The sequence below is a fragment of the Oryctolagus cuniculus genome, chromosome 14 (genome assembly GCF_051225735.1).
Source record: "Oryctolagus cuniculus isolate XC-2025 breed Fujian yellow rabbit chromosome 14, ASM5122573v1, whole genome shotgun sequence".
NCBI lineage: Eukaryota > Metazoa > Chordata > Mammalia > Lagomorpha > Leporidae > Oryctolagus > Oryctolagus cuniculus.
Window position 1 is genome coordinate 36233250 of NC_142880.1, and position 22965 is coordinate 36256214.

The following is a 22965-nucleotide window of genomic DNA, read 5'->3' on the forward strand; positions in this document are numbered from 1 at the left end:
AATGAAACTTCACCTAAAGCAGCAGGTTGTAGTTCTGCTTTGTTAGTTTATTGTGCTGCTGTTTGTAGCTGTTGATGTGTCTTAAGACTGGTGGGGGCTATCATTGTAGCGTACTGGATTAAGCTGCCATCTACAATACTGGCATCCCACATGGGTGCTGATTTGAGTCCCAGCTGCTCCACTTCTGATCCAGCTCCCTGCTAATGTTCCTGGGAAAGCAGCAGATGATGGCTCAAGTATTTGGACCCCTGCACCCACGTGGAAGACCTGGAAGAGGCTTGAGGCTCCTGGCTTCGGCCTGGCCCTGTCCCAATTGTTACGGCCATTTAGGGAGTGAAAAGGGTGGAAAATAGATCTCTTTCTGTCTGTCTGACTTTCAAAAAAAGACTGGTGATTGGGAAGGTTTTCTGCCCTTTATTTGATTGCATTTGTATGAAAGTAGGATTCTACACAGTGGAAGTGTTTAAAATTCAGGCAAAGGAAGGAAGAGAACCAGCATAATTTTTTGAAGTGCATGGCAAGTAAATAGAACCTTAAACTTCATGGATGCTATTCCAAAAATTGACCATTTTAATACCACTCTAAGATGTTAGAATTTACCTTTTCTTTATTAGAAGGAAATTTTGTGGGAAAACAGAAAAAGTCTGATTTATAGGAAATTTTTTCATGCAATTAGAATTATTTTTTAAAGATTTGTTGATTGTTTTGAAAGACACAGTGACAGGGAAGGAAAAATGGAGAGAGAGAGATCTCCCATTTACTAGTTTACTCCCCACATGCCTGCAACAGGTAGGCCAAATCCATCAACCAGGAATTCTGTCTCCCACATGGGTGGCAGGAACTTACACACATTCACAGGCAGCTGGATCAGAAGTTGAGACTAGCTGGGACTCTGATATGGGATGCAGGCATCCCAAGTAGTGACTTGATCTGCTGTACCACAATACCCACCCCAGTTGGTATTCTTTTATAGGAAACCAAAACAAGCACCATAGTCAACAGCAATAGATCTTCAGACTGTGTTAGTACTGGAACTAGAACCCAAATATACAGCAGTGTTCTTTAAAGAAAAATCAGCATAGTATATAATAAGATACATATTTAGATACTACAAATTATTTCTCCTCTTTAACATTAAACATAGAAAATATATTTAGAGTTATATCTATAGCAAAAAGTTTGCTGACTTGGCCATTTCTGAAGCAAATGTTTCTAATTAGTCCTAATCCTTAGTCCTTAGAAAATGAAGAACTAATTCACATTTTTTTTAACGATTATCAAGTAAACAAAAATGATTTTGTACTCAGTAGGGGGAAAGTAAAGGGAAGAGAAAGTAAAAGGTAGTAAGATTGCAATTAAATACTTCATGTCTTTATAAATTATATACACTCATCAAATATTCTTTGAGAATTTTTATAGTTGATGAGTTTCAAAACTGTGTAGATCTATAGACAATATATATAATACATATAGTTGAATGTGTATTTCAGATGATGGCAGTGAGCTATTTATCCTATATTAAATAATACTGTTGCCAAACAGTAAATACAAAGCTCTTCTCATTATCATGTACTTGCATTATACCTAATAGCAGGAAAATATAACATTTATACACTTAACATTCTTTTTCAAAATTTTTATTCATTTTCACTTTATTTAAAGACAGAGAGCTTCCATCCTCTGGTTCACTCCCCAAATGCCTGCAGCAGCTGGACATAGGCTAGGCAAAAACCAGGAGCAGGGAACTCCATTAGGGTCTCACATATGGGTGGCAGAGACCCTGTATTTGAATCATTACCTGCTGCCTACCAGGATGTGCATTAGCAGGAAGCTGGAATCAGAAGCCAAACAGGAACTTGTACTTGGGCCCTCTGTTAGAGGACATAGGCATCCCAAGTGGAATTGCATTGAACACTCCCATTCTTCATAATGTATGGAGAGAAGCCTTCTTTTATAAAGATTGTTTACTCATGTTTGCTAAATGTATATATATTTTTTAATGTGAAAAATTGGTTTCTGTTCTCATTACTGCAGGAAGCATATGTGCCTCATTTCTTACCCAAAGTTACCAACTGCCAGTTCTTGATACAATGTTTATAAGAAAGAAGTTTAGAGGAAAAGATTTTGGGCTTCATATGCTGGAGGATTTTGTTGATTCCTTTACAGAAGATGCACTTGGCTTGAGGTATCCACTGTCTTCTCTTATGTACACAGGTAAATGGACTAAGTTAAAAAAAATGTTAAACTTATCTTGTGACTTAATTCTCCAGAATATTGTAAACACATGTGTGTATACATATATATACACACACACATATATATACATATATACACACATACACACACACACACACACACACACATATATATATATATATATATATATATATATATAAAAGAGTAATCTTTACCTTGCTTTTGTCAGTGTGCCCTTACCTCAACTATATGGCATTTTTTTGGATATTGTAGCCTTTAAAAAAAATTAGATATAATTCACATGTTATAACATTGAGCCTGTTAAAATTACAATTCCATAGTTTTTAGTGTAATCCTAGTTGTGTTACCATAACTACTAATTCCAGAACATTTTTCTCATTCCATAAAGGAACCCTGTACCAATTAACAGTCATTTTCCTTTTCTCTTCTTTCACTATCCTCTGGCAACTGTTAATCTGTTTCCTGTATCTAGACACTTCATAAAAATGAAATCATACAGTGTGTAGCTTTTTGGGCCTGACTTTTTCACTTGATGTAATGCTCTCAGGGTTCATCCATGTTGTGGCATAAATTAGTTCTTTATTTTTTATGGTTGAATAATATTCTACTCTGAAGACATACCACATTTTGTTCCTGCACGATCGCTTTATTTTACATTACCAGAAGTAACATATCCCTTCCAAGTAGCGTCACATTGTAGATTTGTTTTAGATTCAATGTAGAGCATCTTTTCCTGAATTTATTGGCCATTTCTATATCATCTTTGGGTAAACGAGAGAGGAAGAGACAGAGAGATCTTCCATTCCCTGGTTCACTCCTCAAATGGCTGCTTGGCCAGGACTGGGCCAAGCTGAACCCCAGAGCTTCTTCTGGGTCTCCCACATGGGTGCAGGAGCCCAAGCACCTGAGCCATTTTCTACTGCTTTCCCAGGCCATAGCAGAAAGCTGGATCGGAAGAGGAGCAACCTGGACACAAACCGACACCTATATGGCATGACAGTACAGCAGGCAGAGGTCCAGCCTAAGCAAAGCACCAGTACCACAATTTGATTTCTTAATTCATCTTTATGTTTGTAAAATTTCTTGTATGTGGATTCATGTGAATATGTTTACTTTCATTGCTGTTTATTATTCCATTGTATGGATATATGATTGAGTGACTTTTTAGCAACCACCAGTATGTTTATTTTTCCATTTATATAAAGTAAATATATCTACTTTTTTCTTGATGAAGTAAAAAAAGTAATTGGATATTTTTATAAAATATATTTTACTGTTTCTATCTAAAATCAGATGTTTATTTCCTTTGAAAACATGTTTTTATTCTAGATCCTTCCCTCTTTAGCATGAAAAACTATCCACAAAACAAGACCAAGTATGACATACTCATCTTGAATCATACTTTCTCTATAAGTCTATATATTAGAGTGGAATACTGTAATTACTGCTTTACTGAATTTGGGGAGGAATGCAAAGCCATCTGCTGAAGGCAGAATGCCTTAAGACTCTGTTCCAGGGGCCGGTGCTATGGTATAGCCGGTAAAGCCGCCACCTGCAGTGCTGGCATCCCCTGTGGGCACCAGTTCAAGTCCCGGCTGCTCCACTTCCAATCCTGCTCTCTGCTATGGCCTGGGAAAGCAGTACAAGATGGCCCAAGTCCTTGGGCCCCTGCTCCCACATGGGAGACCCAGAAGAAGCTCCAGGCTCCTGGCTTCGAATCAACCCAGCTCTGGAGTTGAACCCATGGATGGAAGACCTCTCTCTCTCTCTGCGTCTCCTCTCTGTGTGTAACTTTGACTTTCAAATAAATAAATAAATCTTTAAAAAAAAAAAGACTCTGTTCTAGGAATCTAATGATAAATAAATTTAGTGCCAAATGAATTACATATAAGTATCAGCTGTTTTCTTTCTGCATAAATGATTGATGGGATTGAATTCTTTGCCTTTCAATCTTGATGGGAGTTTCCCTGTCAATATCTTATTGATAGTACTATAATGTATAATTTTGTAAGACTCTGAAGTGTAAAACTAATTTTAGAACTATGTTGAGGTGGGCATTGTGACAAAGTGGGTTAAGCCACTGCATGTGATGCCAGTTCCCATATTGGATTGCTGGTTTGAGTCCTAGCTCTTCTGCTTTCAATCCAGCTTCCTGTGAATGCACTGGGAAGGCAGTAAATCATGACACATCTTGTCTCTGCCATCCACAGGGAGACACAGATATAGTTCCAGGCCCTGGCTTTCATCTAGCTCAATCCTGGCTATTGTAGGCATTTAGGGAGTGAATGAAAAATCTCCTTTCTCTGTCAGTCTGCCTTTCAAATAAATTAATCATTTTTAATAAAAGAAATACATTGAGAACAGAAATTTTCATAGTCCTATTTCAGAACATGTGACCTCTCCATCACTTTCTGCTTATAACTTTGCCTAGCTCTCTTGGAAGAGTATAATGCTAGTTACATTTGATGGCTTGGATTCAATATTCTTTTTTAGCTTAGTTCCTTGATGTTCCAGTATATCCAATAATTCTTGAATGACATTCACTTGTTTGTAACAATATATTTTTTAAAGATTTATTTATTTATTTTGAAAGTTAGAGTTACATAGAGAGAGGAGAGGCAGAGAGAGAAAGAGAGGTCTTCCATCCGATGCTTCACTCCCCAACTGGCCGCAACAGCTGGAGCTGCACCAATCCAAAGCCAGGAGTCAGGAGCTTCCTCCCGGTCTCCCCCGTGGGTGCGGGGGCCCAAGCACTTGGGGTCATCTTCCACTGCTTTCCCAGGCCATAGCAGAGAGCTGGATTGGAAGTGGAGCAACCAGGTCTCGAACCGGCGCCCATATGGGATGCCGGCGCTTCAGGCCAAGGCATTAGCCGCTGCGCCACAGCACTGGCCCCTAACAATATTTTTGTATATTTTAAATGTTAAGATTGCATTTAAAATTTTTTTGTTCATTTACTTAAGACACAGAGCTCCCATCTGCTGATTCATTCTCCAGATCCCTCAATAGCCAGGGCTGGGCCAGTCCAAAGGCAGGGGCTGGGAACTCAATCCAGGTCTCCACATTAATGACAGGTACCTGCTGCCTCACAGAGTGTGCATGAGCAGGAAGTTGGAATCAGGAGTGAAGGTGGGACTTGAACTCAAGCACTCTGATATGAGATGCAGGCACCCCAATCAATGTCGTAACTGCTAGGCCAAATACCTGCTATGTCTTTATATGTTTTAGGAAACATTATCGTGTTTTATATTACAAGCTTTTGAAAATTGAAGTCCTGTCTCTACTTCTGCTAATGCTCGCCTTGGGAGGCAGTAGGTGATGGCTCACATAGTTGAGTCCTTGCCCTACCGCTATGAAAAATTGATGTACAGTTATCTGTTTGAAATCTCTGCTTTTCAGTGTTTTGGATATATGCCTGAGAGTGACATATCTGGGTTACATGGTAATTCTATGTTTAGCTTTCTGAGGAACTGCCAAACTGTTTTTCACAGTGACTGTTCCATTTTGTTTAATTGTTTTTTAAACTTTATGTCAGTGGCATCATTTTAAACATACACTGACTCACTTTTTTACTGAGCGTTTTAAAAGAATTTATCAATGTTGATTTAGGTAGATGTAATTCATTTGTTTTAACAGCTGTATAGTATTTTACTGTGTACCTAATGACCTCTCACTGATAGACACTTAACTGATATCCTCCACCCCTGTTGAAGAACAGTCCTGGGGCCAGTGCTGTGGCACCAGCATCCCATATGGGCACTGGTTCGTGTCCCAGCTGCTCCTCTCCCAATCCAGCTCTCTGCGTGAGTCCTGGAAAACAGTGGAAAATGGCCCAAGTGCCTGCACCCCATACCAGCATAGGAGGCCTAGAATAAGCTCCTGGCTCCTGGCTTCAGATTGGCTCAGCTCTGGTCATTGCGGCCATTTTAGGAGTGAACCTGCAGATGGAAGATCTTTCTTTGTCTCTCCCTCTCTCTGTCTGTAACGCTGTGTCTCAAATAAATAAATAAAATCTTTAAAAAAAAATCAGTCCTATAATAAACATTATGATTGTCTTGTGCATAAGTTCAGGGTATTAGAGTATATACCTAGAAATAGAATTGGATCATAAAGTGCTTCTTCAGTTTTACGATTAGAGAATTGTTCTCCCATCAGCAGACTACAGGAGTTTTCATTTCTCTTATCCTTCCTGATGCTTGTTATTGTCCATGGTTGTGAAAATGGTATCTTATTTCCTCAGTGACTAGTGAGGTTTATCATCTCTTATTATTGTGTATATTTGAATTTTATTATGTGTAATTTTCCTGTTCATAACCTCTGCCAGTTTTTCTCTGGGACAATTTTGACTCTCAAATTCAATTTTGAAAATTCTTTATATGCTCTGAGTAGCAATCCTTTGTTTTATACTAAGTATCTTCTGATTTACATCATTATGGCATCATTTTCAAATAGAACCATGTAGTCAAACAGAGTACCCCAACTTAATTTTGAAAGAAGTTTAATTAAAATTAAATAAAAGTACAAGTTCATTTCCTCAGTAGTTACTTGTGGCAGTTTCCATCTTTCTGATTTTCAGAACAGTTGGTAATCTGAGATTTGTAGAAAATTATAAATCTTTTTCAGCTTGCAAACAGTACTTTGAAAAGTACCCAGGAGACCATGAACTCCTTTGGGAAGTTGAGGGTGTTGGACACTGGTACCAGCGAATACCAGTTACCAGAGCATTACAGAGAGAAGCGCTTAAAAATACAGGTAAGAATGTTATCAGTTTGAGCACAAGACCAGTTTGAAAAGCAGTGCCTAATAATCATTATGTTTTATAGTCCAGATGTATTATAATCTTTATAGTAAAAGACCCTCTAGTCTAAAGTTGGAATTTTTATTATTTGTTGATTTTTGAGTTTCTAATACAAGAACTTAGAAGAGCTCAGCTGAGTGTTAACAGCATGGTTAGAAATAGAGACAGATGTGGGCCAACACTGTGGCATAACATCTAAAGCCACCATCTGCAGTTCCCATATGGGTGCCAATTTGAGTCCTGGCTGCTGCACTTCTGATCCAGCTCCCTGCTAATGCACCTAGGAAAGCAGCAGCAGATGGCCCAAATGTTTGGGCCCCTGCACCCATGTGGGAGACCCGGAAGAAGCTCCTGGATTCGCCTGGTCCAGTTCCAGCCATTGCAGCCATTTGGTGCATGAACCATTGAATAGAATATCTCTGTAGCTCTGCCTTTCAAATAAATAAATAAACAAATAAATAAATAAATCTTTAAAAAAGAAGAAACCCAGATTACTGCAATGACATGAAATAGGCATCAGGGTATTAAAAGTAGCCCCATATACTTAAAATAACTATTGAAGACTCTTATAATTGCAAGATTTCCTTTTTTTTTTTTTTTTTTTGACAGGCAGAGTGGATAGTGAGAGAGAGAGACAGAGAGAAAGGTCTTCCTTTTTTTTGCCATTGGTTCACCCTCCAATGGCCGCCACAGCTGGCATGCTGCGGCCGGCGCACCGTGCTGATCCGAAGGCAGGAGCCAGGTGCTACTGCTGGTCTCCCATGGGGTGCAGGGCCCAAGCACTTGGACCATCCGGGACTAGAACCCGGTGTGCCGGCGCTGCTAGGTGGGGGATTAGCCTATTGAGCCGCATCACCGGCAAGATTTCCTTTTAAGATCTTGAGGAAGAGAGCATCAGTACCCTCTTGAGAACATTTATGAAAACCAGTACAAACAATATTACAGTTAATCAAATATTGATTAAGTTTCAATTTTAAAAATTCTGTACAAAGCAGTTTCTCAGAATGAAGCTAAGAGACCTATATCTGGAGACTATGGTCTTGCATCTGTTCCAGAATATGAAGCAAGAACTGAAGACCCTCAGACCAGTGAGATGCAGCTAACGGTAGGTATACTGCATGTTCATTTTAGAGCGTAATTTTCTATTTCTTTAAAATAGATTCAGTTAGCATTTTAAACTTAAATGTTGTAAATGTAAATTACCTGAAGGTAATTTCAGCTGTGTTAGTTTTGTATCTTCTGTTAATTGATTACTAAGGACTTAATTTTCTTTGAAAAATAATTCTAATGATGTTGATAGTGTTACAAATTAACTAAAGGTAATCTAGAAGATACATAAAATAATATAGAAGAAAATGAAAATCTATAATCCTACTACTCAGATTTAGCCACTGTTAAAACTTTTATATATGTATTTTAATATTGTGAAGCATGTATTTATATACATTTTATTTTTGCTTTTATTCGTTTATGCTGCATTTAATTGCTTTTTTTTCTGTAAATAAATTTTGTAAGCATTTTCCATGCCATTACAGTTTTAAAGCATAGTTGCTAAGTAGCAGTGTGCTGCTCTATTTTTTTCTATATCTATTCTGTTAATAGGTTGATACCACCATTTATTTCTTTAACATAGGATACTTAAGTTTTTCCATTTTTGAAGTGCCCCAGGAAAAACATATTTATACATGAATTATTGTGCATTTGTAATTATTTCCATGCACATGTAATTAGTAATAGCTCAAGGATTATGATGTTTGAAGCTGTGCAGTTTGCAAATATCAGGTATTCTGAAAATAGGAGGACAGATCCTAGTGTTGTAGGAGTTACAAGGTAGTGGTCCCCACCTGGATTTATTCCAGGTTCTTGTCTCAGCATGAGAGATGAATTTGAAGCAGAGACAGAAAAAGTGCAAGAATGGGAGCAATATTTATTTAAAGGAGATTTTAAAGATACTACACATTGAGAGGTGAATGTGGGCAACCTTGTGAGGGAGTGTTGTACCCACCCCAGTTCATTTACTCCCTTTGTAGGGTAGGAAGTGGTGCCTAATTGAATATTCAAATAGCATGCGGTTTGGGGGAGGAGGTTGGTGGTGTGTGTGGTAATGCCTAGGAAGGTTTCTTGATGTCTGCACATGGAACTTAGTATACATGTGTTTATCACAGTGTCTTCTGCATGGTGAAGAAGTGAGGCTCAGGTGCACCAAGAGAAAGTGGATATGCCAAATAGGCATGGAAGGGAGTGGGGTTTTTAGCAGTGCTAGGCTACAGCAAGGAGACAGCTGGCAGCCTTCTAGCTCCTTTGTGCACTGGTTTCCCTACCTAGCCCATGTAACTGTTACTGAACTCTTCAGAATTTACCAGGTCCTTTTCTGGAACTGATGTTTTTGCTTCTTGATATTATTTAAAATATGGTCCTATTGATACATTCTAGAAGTCGGTTTTTTAGGCAGAATTTTGTCATGATGGCATTTGTTATGGTTATATATTGTATATGCAAATACTTTTTAATGCATGTTGAATGTATGTATATAAATACATACACATGTCAGAGAAAAGTGCTTTGAGGGAATTATTTGTGCTTCTTATTTCCTGTCTTAATTAGCAGAATTGACTATGTTTGAGTGAAAACATTTTAAGCATTTTTAAGGTTAACATAATATGTATATTATATATGTATTATATATGACTATATGTAAGATTTTAGTTTTTTTTTCCTACATTTGGAACTTCAAATTTTAATATTAGCTCCTGTTAATATGTCATATGAGTGAGAATATGTTTTTACTGATCTCATGTTATAACAGTGATAGCATAAACTAGATTTTCTTTCATTTTGGAAGTTCATGTTCTCTGTAATACTTTTATGGTTTAATTAGTTAAAGGAAAATATTTCTCACATTAAGGTATTTGTCTATCAGCAACATAAGGAAGTAGTTTTGTATTTCAGCATGACTTGTTCTATAGGTGATGGTTTTTGTGTTTTCCTATTTTTGTACATAAAATATTTCATGTATTTCTCAAGTACTTTTATACTTCTTACTGTTTTTCTTTTTTATCTACATCTTAACCTTGTTTAGTTTAACTACAAACTTCTTGAAAACAAGATTTTTATGTCACAGTTGCTTCTTTTTTATGTTCTATAAAGAGACTAATTTTAGTTGACATATAATTATTCATATTTATTGGGTACAATTTATTTTTTTTTTACAATACCAGCAGAATTTATTTTAGACAATGACAAGCTGATTCTTAAACTCCATAGGAATATGCAAAACATCTAGAATACCCAGTGCAATTCTGTGAAAGAACAAAGTTGGGGTATTTATACTACATTTCTTTGAGAGTTGCCATAAAGCTACACAATGAAGAAATACAGTAATGGCATAAAGAGCAACAAAGACACTGGAATAGAATAGGTAGACAATAAACCCACATTAACTTGGTCCTTTGATTTTCTGTTAACGTATCAGTATAACCCAATTTTATTTTGTCTGTTCAACAAACAAAAGAATAAATGGATATTATAACTTGATAATATTTACATCACAACATATTCCAAAAATGAATCAAATTATAGCACACATGTAAACATCAAATTGTAAACTTTAAAGCTTTGGAGGAAAAGATCAGTTATTTTCTTTGTGATTTGGGAATATGCAAACATTACTTAGAATGGAAACAAAAAAGTAGCAATAAGAGATATAAATTTACAAGTTAAGCTTTTTTAAAATTAAAAATGAATTTGAAAATGTTTGCTCACAAAATGGTACCATTAAGAAAAACAATAAGAATGCCACAGATCTAGAGAAATTATTTGCAGGATATACATTTGACTAAGGACTACCCTCCAGAATATTTGCATAGCTTTTATAATTTAATTATAAAAGACAAACTACTTAATAAATGAGTGAAGAAAATCTGAAACTCCACAACAAATTCAATATGAATTCTATTGCGTACAATTTATATTTGTTTTTTTTTTTTTTGCAAAGATTTATTTATTTATTTGAGAATGAGAGTTATACAGAGAGGGGAAAGGCAGAGAGAGAAAGAAAGAGAGCTTCCATCCGATAGTTCACTCCCCAATTGGCTGCAATGGCTGGAGCTGTGCCGATCCGAAGCCAGGAGCTTCTTCCAGGTCTTCCACGTGGGTCCAGGGGCCCAAGGACTTGGGCCATCTGCTGCTGCTATCCCAGGCCATAGCAGAGAGCTGGATCGGAAGTGGAGCAGCCGGATCTCAAGCCAGTGCCCATATGGGATGCCAGCACTTCAAGCCAGGGCGTTAACCCACTGTGCCACGGCGCCGGCCCCTGGGGTACAATATATTTCAGTCCATGTATACAATGTATAGTGAACAGATTGGGGTAATATATCCATCACCTCAAAAATTTATTATTTCTTCATGTTAATAGCTTTCAGAATCCTCTCTACTAGCTATGTTGAAATATACAATAAATTGTTGTAAACTATCTTTTAAATTAGACCATCTTGGAGTCTATGTGCCCACTGTATTGTAGGGCTTCAGTGAATGTATGGGGGATGAATGCATAGTGGTATAAAGTACTGGACATCCCAATAACAATTGTCATATTCATGGGGAAACCAGATGGTCATTGTTGGTAAATGAATATATTACAGGATAATAATTGCCTTAATTATTAAAACAAGTGATTAGAAGTATACAGCAAAGGCTGAATGGGTGTTCTGTAAAGGATTGTTAGGGCATTCAAGAGGGTAGCATATAAGAAAAACCATAGAGGAGAGAAACATGTTTGATATGGAAAAGGTATTTGGTATTGAAGAGGTTGAGAGTTGGAAGCAATAATAAAGCATTAAAGTTTTTTTTTTTTTCTATTTTGAAACAAAGAAGTGGCACAATTTATGATTAGGAAGCACCATTCTGTCATCATGGTGGGTAGAATTAAACTGGATGTGATTTGAGCAGGGCATACCAGTAAAGGGGCTGTTGGCAGAATTCAGGTTAAAGATATTAAGGGCCTGAACTAAATGGTAAGACAAAAGATGGAGCAGTTTTGACATCCTCTTGAGTTAAAATTGATAGGTTTTCTGACATCTGGATGAGAGCTAGGAAGAAATAGTTACCATCTAACAGGTTAATGGCTAGAATGACTGAATTTTTATTGCCAGTAACTTAGATAGGAAATAATATTGTAGAAAGATACAATTCTGTTGGGGACAGGCTGGATGGGAAATTGAATGGGATATCCAACTGGGAAGTGTTTCATTGGAAATTGAGCTTCAGAAATCAGGAAGGAAGTTGTAGCTTAAATTGTATATTTGGATTCACTAGCAACTATCCACAGATGCTGAAGTAAAGCTAGTAGGTAAAAGTAAAGGAAGAGCCCTTGGACTTAAGAAGGCATGTGACTGGGAAAAGAAGAGCAGGCAGCTTCGGTGTGTATCATTGTAACATATGTGGCTTGTGTAAGTTCTCAGACTCATAGTCTGGGGGTATAACATCGCATTTTTATTCTTAAAGTAAATTTTCTTAATAAAAGTTTTATTTGAAAACATTTAAAAGTTTTTCTTTGAAGCTGTGAATAAAATACATGCATAGGGAGAGAAAATGCAGTCTAAAACTTAGGGTTTTAACCTCTATCTCCATTTTAGATTGATTCTCTAAAAGATACCTTTGCAAGCACTTCTGAAGGTAAGAAATTCAGCTAATCTATCAATAAGTATTTGAGACCCTTAGAATCAAGTGTGTGTGTGTGTGTTTGTACATGCACACACACATGTTTGTGTCACTCAGAATAAGTGAAGACTTATTCAACTATGAAGTCTAGATCTGGGCTCCTGTGTCACCACTACCACTGATGTTGCTATGTCATCACTGAGTAAGCAAGTTGTTGTACCTCTTTTTCTTACTCGTAAAAATATGGATAATAATGTCTACATTGGGTATTTAGAAAAAGATGCTGACTTTGTTGTCTTAAATTGACGTAAGTGAGGCAAGGGCAAACCTTTATAATGCAGGGGGGCGGGGCAATGGCTAAATTAGCATCATTCTTGTATTTCTGTGGATTATAATTGGTGGTCCTTTAAATACATAATTAAATGCAGTGTGTTGTTTTCCCTCAGGTCATGATAAAACATTTGTTTCCACACGTACTCGGAGTAGTCATCTAAAGCGGCCCAAGATTGGGAAACGGTTTCAAGATTCTGAATTGACTAGTTCACTAGGTGAAGATGAAAAGACTCCTCAGACTTCACCTACAGCTTCAATAAACAAGTAAAATGTTGTCTGTTTTACTTACCTATTTTGTTTCTTCTTTTATATTATTATTATTATATTATGATTACTTAGTATTTAAGATAGAAGCTGTTGTGTCATTGTTTGTATAGTGAAGGACTCTGATATAGAAATTTATGTTTGAATTATTCTCCAGGGTTATTGATTATGCTTACCAGTGATGTTAACTTTGATAGTGTTATAGTGAACAATTGCTAATATAAGGGTGAAATAAGCTATTTAATGTGTCCTTTGAAAATCTGGTAAAATATTCTACTGATTATGTTATCCCAAATGAGTCATCATTGCGAATTTTGAATTTGGTAGTATAGTTTGTAGTAATGCTGAGGTTTTAGTCATTGCTTAAAGACCTCAATTTTACTTGATAACTTCTTTCCAACGGCTCAGAAAAATGAATGTTATCAATTAGTAAGACCATTAGTACTTTAGTCAGTTCCTCCAGGAACTTTGTAATCAACTAAATCAACAGAATATGCAGGTCAAAACTTTATCCTCTGTCTTACTTTAAATTTTGAAGATCAATTTTAAATTTTCAACAAAATCAGACTTTTTTCCCTAATTTCCCAACTGTTCCTGAGACAATCATTTAGTTAATTCACAGTTTTGCCATTTTTATCTGTCAAATTATTTTACTCAGAGAATTTCTGCAGTTATACTATTTTCATTAAGTAATTTTAAATTTTGATAATAAAATATAAATAATTTTTGTGAAGAATTCATAATGTTAATAGTAAATAAGAATAAATATTTACATCTAGTAAATTATAAAAAGAATAATCATTAATAGCTGTGGGTTGTCTCACTGAGTGGTATTTTGATGTAGTATCCTTTTTAGAGGGAAAATAACATCCCTGAATTCTTTTGGAATTTTGTTTTTCATAAATAGAACAATAACAGTAAGGTTAAGTGCTTGAATGCTTCCTCAGACACTCAGAAAAGCAAAGCATCATTCTTGTCCTTTGAAAATCAACCACCTAGTGGTAAAAACAGACATATTCACAGTGAAGAGCACTGCAATCTATCAAATTGTGGTAGTACAGTAGAAGTGCAGAATGCTGCCAGTGCAGAGGAGAGAGAAGGAATGGAGAAATTTGGCATTCGGGTCAGGGCTTCAAAAGATAAGTTGAAATTCAACAAGCAGAACTGGAGAAGACTTTCTAGACCACCAACTATAGTTTACAAGCCACATCTGGCCTGCCACCAGTTTTTGCAAATAAAATCTATTGTGAGACATCTGTGCTCTTTAGGTTTACGTGTGTGTGTATGTGTGTGTGTGTGTAAAAAGATTTATTTATTCAAATGAGAGAAAGGGAGAGACAGATTGTTTGGTCTGTTGGTTCATTCCTCACATGGCCACAACAGCCAGGACTGGTCCAGGCTAAAACCAGGAGCCTAGAACTCCATCTTCCTCTGCCATGTTGGTGGCAGGGGCCCAAATACTTTAGCTGTCACCTGTTGCTTTTCCAGGCACTAAATTAGCAGAGAGCTGGATTGAAAATGCAGCAGCCAGGGATTCTATTGGCATGCCTATATGGGATGCTAGCATCACCAGCAGTGGCCTAACAACCCACTGTGCCACAACACTGGCACCAGGTTTATGTAAATTTTTTATTGTTGTTGATTTTGTATTACAATGGCAAAGTTGAGTAGTTAGGACACAGATTGTCTGGGTCACAAAGCCTGGTTGAAAAGTTTGCTGACCCCTGAACTAACCTGGCTGTCCAGTAGAGTTTTCTGTAATAGTGGGTGTGTTCTGTATTTCACAGTGCCAGTTTGGTAGCCACTATCCAGTGTGCCCACCAAGCATTTGAAGTGTGCTATTGAACATGAAGAAGTGAAATTTTTATTTCATTTGATTTACTTAGTTTAAATATGAAATAGGGTGAAATAAGATTAAAATATGCATCTTGTGGCTTCTATATTAGTAGAGCTATAGTACTAGGTAGTAGTATAAACAAAGGCATGAAATTAAGGTGAATGTTTATAAGGATAACTGATATATAAGGTAAGTGGTAGTAGCATCTAGTAGAAAATAAAAATGTAAGAGGCTGTTCATTTTAGACCTTGAATTGAGGTGAGTTACAGAAAAACACCAGAAGTTTTTGAGCTGGGCTGTCGCATATATATGTATGTGGGGGTGGGGGTGGGGGGGGTGTAGTTAATAGAGACAGCTTGAAAGCCTTAATGAAGAATGGGTGGCCATAGAGGTGGAACAGGGGAGGGTGTTAATAGGATGGGGTGTATTTGACCTGATGCCTAAGACGCTAGTTGGGATGTAAACATCCCACACTGGAGTACCTAGATTTGATTACCAGCTCTAGTTCCTGCTAGTGCTTTTCTGGAGGCAGTAGTGATTGCCCACATGACTAGGTTCCTGCCATCCACGTGGGAGACCCAGATTGAGTTTGCAGCTCCCAGTGGACTTTTGGGAAGTGGGACGAGAACCAGTGGTTGGGAGCTTATGCATGCTTGCTTTTTCTCTCCGATTTTCAATAAAAGAAAAGAAAGAAAGGAATACACTAAAAGTCTGAAGATAAGCTGAGAAAAAGTTACAGCAGTACAAAGAAAATTGTGGTCTGAAGCAGGGCTATGAAAATAGGAATAGAAAATTAGAGGTTTATTTGAAAGGCATTTTAGAGACAAAAATAATTTATTGTCCAACCTGGAGTTTTTGAGGATGGAAAGCGCATTATTAATAATGATGCCAGTGTTCATAGCTGTTGGCAAAAGCTGTAAACTGAGACTGTCGTAGGTAACATGGGATATATGTTCATTCTAACAGAAAAGGCTCAAACAAAATGTAGATAAAAGAAGGGCCTGGTTTGTAGCATTGAGAGATAATGATGTCAATAACTGAACTAGAGAACAAGGTGGGAAAGAGAATGTAAGAGGATGAAGAAATTGGCTTTGAACCTATGAAATCTGAAGTTACTGAGTTTTTTAAATCAACTTATTTGATTCTCTAAATTGATACTTTAAAAAATGCTTTTAAATTTATTTTCACTTTATTTGAAAAGTAGACCAAGAGATCTTCCATGTAGTAGTTTAATACCCAAATGCCTCTAACAGCTGGAGGTCGGCCAGCCTGAAGCCAGAAGCCTGGAACTCTGTCCAGGTCCCACATGCGGCTGGCAGGGACCCAAGTAAATAGGGTACTGAGAGCCTGCTGCTTCCCAGGTTATTAACAGGAAGATGGATTGGAAACGGAGCAGGAACTGGAACCCAAGCACTCTGGTGTCTTAATCACTACACCAAATGCCCACCCTAAAATATCACTTTATTATTAAGAAAGAATTCCTTTCACTTGTTCATAGTCCAAATGCACTCTCCCTCTCCTTCCCTGCCTCTCTGTCTTTCTGCCTTTCACACAGATAAAAATAAATTTAAAAATTATTTTAAAGAAAGAATTCCTGAACATTTATATGTATCCTTAATAAAACAAATAAGAATATTTTGTTTTCTAGATTGGACGCTACTGCACGCACATCAGAGAGCTCAGAAGAATTCCTGGAAGAAGAACCAGAGCAGAAAGTGATTGAATTTGAGGATGAAAGCAGTGATAAAGATGCCAGGCCAGTGCCAGAAACCCAGCCACACCTGGAGAAACAAGATGGTGAAAAGGTATGAAGTCTTGTATAAGTGACAGTGCATAAAAATAAATCAAATCTTTTTCATTTAATATCTATTTTTTAAAATAAATATTTTATCGTCTTAGTAGAAATTATCTTTAGTGTTTAAAAGCATATATCCGGTTGGGGCGCCGATTCTGTCCCGGCTGTTCCTCTTCCAGGCCAGCTCTCTGCTGTGGCCTGGGAAGGCAGTGGAGGATGGCCCAAGTGCTTGGGCCCTGCACCCTCATGGGAGACCAGGAGGAAGCGCCTGGCTCCTGGCTTCGGATTGGCGCAGCGCACCAGCCGCAACGGCCACTTGGGGGCTGAACCAATGGAAAAAGGAAAAGTGCCCCAACCGGGTCTAGAACCCGGGGATTAGCCTAATGAGCCGTGGCGCTGGCCCCTAATATATGCTTTTAAACACTAAAGATAATTTCTACTAAGACTCTAAAATATTTATTTTAAAAAATAGATATTAAATGAAAAAGATTTAATTTTTCTCTCTGTCTCTCTCTCACTGCCTAACTCTGCCTGTCCAATAAATAAATAAATAAAACATATATTAGGGGCCAGCATTATGGTATAGGGGGTGAAGCTGCTTCCTGAGATGCCAGCATACTATACAGGCACCAATTTGTATTCCAGCTGCTTCACTTTCGATCCAGCTCTCTGCTAATGGCCTGGGAAAAGCAGCAGAAGATGACCCAAGTGTTTGGGCCCCTGCACCCATGTGGGAGACCTGGAGGAAGCTCCTAGCTCCTGGCTTTGGCCTGGCCCTGGATGTTGTGACCATCTGAGGAGTGAGCCAGCAGATGAAAGATCTCTCTCTTTGTGTCTCTCCCTCTCTCTCTGTAACTCTGACTTTCAAATAAATAAGTCTTTTAAAAAAAACAAAGAAAGAAAAGTTAGCTTCTGTTTGTTAATTTAAAAAAAACCTATATTAAGCAAAATCAGGCACTAGCACCCAGGATTAAGTTACACATATAATACTGATTTTATATTTCAAACTAAATTCATGAATGTTTGAGTTATACTGAAGATAAAATAGGCTTGAATAGTAAGATAACTCAATGTATTTAAAATATGAATTAATTTGTAGAATCAGACACTCTTAAAAAGTACCCAGCTTATATGAACTTATAGAGGCAATTAGAATGCCTTTTTTGGTTTTATTTATTTATTTACTTGTTTTTTATTATCGATCATTTATTGATAACTAATTTTGACTATTACCTCTTTTAGAATGTAATGAAACAAGGAAAATACAAATAACTCTGGAAAAAAAGTGAAATGTGCAAAGAATCAGCCTGCTGTATTAGAAATACAAGTATAAAGAGTCTCAAAAATTTGGCATCAAAATAAACTTATTTTTTCCTGATGGCTAGTGATGCTGAGAATTTTTTTATGTCTCTGCTATTGGAATTTCATCCTTTGAAAAATGCCTGTTCAAGTTCTTTTGCTGATTTCTTAACTGGATTGTTTTGTTGTGTGGAGTTTCTTGAGCTCTTTATAGATTCTGGATATTAAATGTCTATCAGTTGCATTGTTTGCAAATATTTTCTCCCATTCCATCAGTTTCCTCTTAACTTTGATTAGTGTCTCCTTTGCAGTGCTGAAACTTCTCAGCTTGATGTAATCCCATTTGTCTATTTTTGCTTTCATTGCCTGTTCCTCTGGGGTCATTTCCAATAACTCTGTGCCTATGCCAGTGTCTTGCAGAGTTTCTCTGATGTTTTCCTCTAGAAATTTCATGGTCTTAGGTCATAGATTTAGGTCTTTGATTCATTTTGAGTTGATTTTCGTATAAGGTGTAAGGTAGAGGTCTTGTTTCATACTTCTGCATGAGAAGATCCAATTTTCCCAGCACCATTTGTTTAAGAGACTGTCCTTTCTCCAGGGATTTATTTTAATTCATTTTCAAAGATTAGTCGGTTATACATTCATGGATGAATTTCTGGGGTTTCTGTTCTGTTCCATTGGTCTGCATGTCTATATTTATGCCAGTACTACATTGTTTTGATTAAAACTGCCCTGAGTATGTCTTGAAATCTGGTACTGTGATGCCTCCAGCTTTGTTTTTATTGTTTAGGAATGCTTTAGCTATTCTAGGTGTCTTGTGTTTCCGTATGAATTTTAGCATCATTTTTTTCCATAGTATTTTGATATTATTTGGTATTTTGATTGCCACTGCATTGAATCTGTAAATTGCTTTAGGTAGTATGCATATTTTGATGTTATTCTCCCAATCCTTGAACAGAGAAGATTTTTCATTTTTTTTTTTTGTTTTCTTCTATTTCTTTCTGTAATGTTTTGTAATTTTTATTGTAGATCTTTCACATCCTTAATCAGATTTATTCCAAAGTATTTAAATTTTTTTTAAAGATCCATCCATTTATTTGAGCTACAGAGAGACAGAGACAGACAGACAGAAAGTTCTTCCATCTGCTTGTTCACTCCACAAATGGCCACAATAGCCAGAGCTTGGCTGATCCAAAGCCAGACCCAGGAGCTTCTTCTGGGTGTCCCATATGGATACAGAGGTCTAAGTACTTTGGGCTGTCCTCCAGTGCTTTCCCAGGCCACAGCAGAGAGCTGGGTCTGAAGAGGAGTAGCCAGGACATGAACTAGTGCCAATATGGGATGCTGGTGCTGCAGACAGAAGTGTATTTAGCCCACTACACCAAAGTGCCAGCCACTAAGGTATTTAAGTTTTTTGATAGCTATTGTGAATCATGCTGATCTTACAAGTTCTTTCTCAGCCATGACATTGTCCGTGTATACAAAGGCCATTCATTTTTTGTGTGTTGATTTTATAACCTGCCAGTTTATCAAACTCTCTTACAAGTTCCAGTAGTCTCTTAGTGGAATCTTTTGGTTTCCTTTTATATGTGATCAGCAAAGCGGGATAATTTGATTTCTTGCTTTCCATTTTGTTTCCCTTTGATTTATTTTTCTTGCCTAATGGCTCTGGCTAAAACATCCAGAGCTATATTGAATAGCAGTGATGAGTGGGCATCCTTGACTGGTTCTGGATATTAGTGGAAATGCTTCCAACATTTCCGCATTCAATATGATGCTGACTACGGGTTTGTCCTATATTGTCTTGACTGGTTAAGGAATGTTTCTTCTATATCCAATATGCTTAAGGTGTCTGTCATGATAGGATATAATATTTTATTAAATGCTCCCTTTGCATCTATTGAGATAATCATATGGTTTCCATTCTTAAACTTGTTAATGTGACGTATCAGATTTATTGATTTGGGTATGTTGAACCATGACTGCATCCTAGGGAAAAATCCCACTTGGTCCAGATAAATGAATTTTCTGATGTGTTGTTAGATTTGATTAGCTAGTGTTTTGTTGAAGATTTTTGCATCTGTGTTCATCAGGCATATTGATCTATAGTTCTCTTTCTTTATTGTATATTTTTCGGGTTTTGGAATTAAGGTAATACTAGACTCAGAGAATGAGTAGGGGAGGATTCCATCCTTTTCAATTTTTTTGAATAGTTTGAGAAGAATTGGAATTAATTCTCCGTTAAAAATTTGATAGAATTCAGCAATTAAGCCTTCCAGTCCTCAGATATCCTTTGTCAGGAGGGTCTTTATTACTGATTCAATCCCCATCTTGGTTATTGGTCTACTTAGGTTTCCTATGTCTTCGTGACTCAATTTTGGTAGATTGTATGTGTCCAGAAATCTGTTTCTTCTGGATTTTCCACTTTATTGGCATATAAATGTTTGTAATAATTCCTGATGATTCTTTTTATTTCTGTGGTATCCATTGTAACATCCTCTTTTTCATCTTTGCTTTTTTTGCTTTTTTTTTTTAATTTGGGTTGTTTTTGATTTTGGTCAGTTGGGACAATGGTATATCAGTTTTTTTTTTATTTTTTTTAAACAGCTCTTCATTTCACTAATTTTTTATATCTTTTTTGGGGGTTTCAATTTTGTTTATTTCTTTTTTAATTTAATTATTTGTTTCTTCTTATTAATTTTGGATTTGGTCTGCTCCTGTTTTTACAGGTCCTTGAGATGCATTGTTAGATTGTTTATTTAATGCCTTTCCAATTTCTTGATGTAAGCACTGATTACTATAAACTTCCCTCTTTTTTAAAAAAGATTTATTTATTTATTTGAAAGGCAGAGATACAGAGAGAAAAGGGGGGAGGTAGAGAGAGAGAGATTTTCCATTCACTGATTTACTCCCCAAGTGTCCACAATGGCCAGGACTGGGCCTGGCAAATGCCAGGAGCTTCTTCTGGTTCTCCCACGTGGATGCAGGGGCCCAAGCACTTGGGCCATCCTCTGCTGCCTTCACAGGCACATTAGCAGGGAGCTGGATAGGAATTGGAGCAGCCAGGACTTGAACCGGCACTCATATGGGAAGCTGGCACTGCATGCAGAGGCTTAACTTTCAGTGCCATGGCACTGGCCCCTAAACTTCTGTCTCAATACAGCTTTTTCTGTATCCTGTAAGTTTTGATATTTATGTTTTCATGTTCATTCATTGCCAGGAATTTTTTTATTTCCTGCTGATTTCTTCTGTGCCTCACTGTTCTTCAGGAGCATGTTTTGTTCAGTCTCCTTTTGTCTGCCTATTTTCTAGAGTGTCTTAAGTTGTTAATTTCCAGCTTCATTCCATTGTGGTCAGAAAAGACACATGGTATGATTCCAATTTTTTTTAATTTGTTGAGACTTCATTTATAGCCTGGTGGTATCCTAGAGAACGTTTCATTCACTGATGAATAGAATGTGTATTCTGCAGCTGTGGGGTGAAATGTTCTGTAGATATCAGGTCTGTTTGATCTGTAGTGTGGATTAGCTCTGTTGTTTCTTTGTTAATTTTTTTGTCTAGTTGATCTGTCCATTGATGAAAGTGGAATGTTGAAGTTCTCCTTTATTATTGTATTGGAGTCTATGTCTCCCTTTAGATCATTAACATTTGTTTTATTTATTTTTTTGAAGATTTTTTTTTTATTTGAGAGGTAGAGTTACAGACAGTTAGAGGGATAGACAAAGAGAAAGGTCTTCCGTCCACTGGTTCACTCCCCAAATGGCCACAATGGCCGAAGCTGAGCCGATCAGAAGCCAGGAACCAGGAGCTTCTGGGTCTCCCACGTGGGTGCAGAGGCCCAAGTGCTTTTCCAGGCCACAGCAGAGAGCTGAATCAGAGGAGGAACAGTCGGGACTAGAATCCGTGCCCATGTGGGATGCCGGTGCTGCATGCTGAGGCTTAACCTACTGTGCCACAGTGCTTGCCCCAATCTGTACCTTTATCTGGAGAATTTAGGCCACTTACAGTCAAGGTTATTATTGATAAATAATGTCTTGGTCCTGCCATTTTTCCATAAATATTCCTGTTGTTTACTTTGGATTTCTCTTTTAGTTTTACTAGATTTTCTGCCTTCACATTCTTTTATAATGATGGCTGTCTTTGTTTTTGTGTGTAGCATGTCCTTACGTATCATTTGTAAGGCTGGACAAGTGGTGACAAATTCTGTCAATTTCTTTTTTTTTGGAATATCTTTATTTCACATTCATTTGTAAATGAGAGCTTTGCAGGGTACAGTATTCTGAGTTGACGGGTTTTTTTCTTTTAGAATTTAGAGTATGTCTCTCCATTTTCTACTAGCCTGTAGTGTTTCTGATGAGAAATCAGCTGTTATTCTAATTGGAGATCCTCTGAAGTTAATCCGGCATTTCTCTTGTACACATTTTCTTTATGTTTTACTGTTACAACTTGAGTATAATGTGTAATAATGAAGATCTTTTCCGATCATGTCTGTTAGGAGTTCTATGTGCTTCTTGTGCTTGGATGTCCCTTTCTTTCTCCAAATTAAGGAAGTGTTCTGTAATTATTTCAGTGAATAGATCTTCTAATCTATTCTGTCTTGCCATACCTTCAAGAACTCCTCAGACCCCCAAGTTAGGTCATTTGATAGTATCCCATAAATCTCAAACACTGTATTCAATTTTTCTAATTTTTCTTTGTCTTTTTTTTTTATTTTAACATACTGAATTCTTCATTTCTAATTATCGGACTGATTTCTCTTCAGTA

The 22965-nt window shown here is 37.0% G+C and overlaps 1 protein-coding gene across 9 annotated transcripts in view; it reads left to right on the forward strand.

Moving 5' to 3' along the window:
* The window catches only part of FAM169A (family with sequence similarity 169 member A), an 86469-nt gene that overhangs the window by 51718 nt on the left and 11786 nt on the right, over positions 1–22965 (forward strand). For 7 of the 9 annotated variants that reach the window (XM_008274546.5, XM_089313119.1, XM_089313117.1 and 4 more), the window contains 6 exons: positions 2035–2214; positions 6841–6969; positions 8008–8120; positions 12649–12688; positions 13120–13270; positions 16756–16912. In XM_008274546.5, the coding sequence (XP_008272768.1) occupies positions 2035–2214; positions 6841–6969; positions 8008–8120; positions 12649–12688; positions 13120–13270; positions 16756–16912 (770 nt within the window). Of the gene's footprint in view, positions 1–2034; positions 2215–6840; positions 6970–8007; positions 8121–12648; positions 12689–13119; positions 13271–16755; positions 16913–17547; positions 17712–22965 lie in introns of those variants that run through there. The other 2 variants (XM_089313121.1, XM_089313118.1) reach the window with 2 other exon arrangements.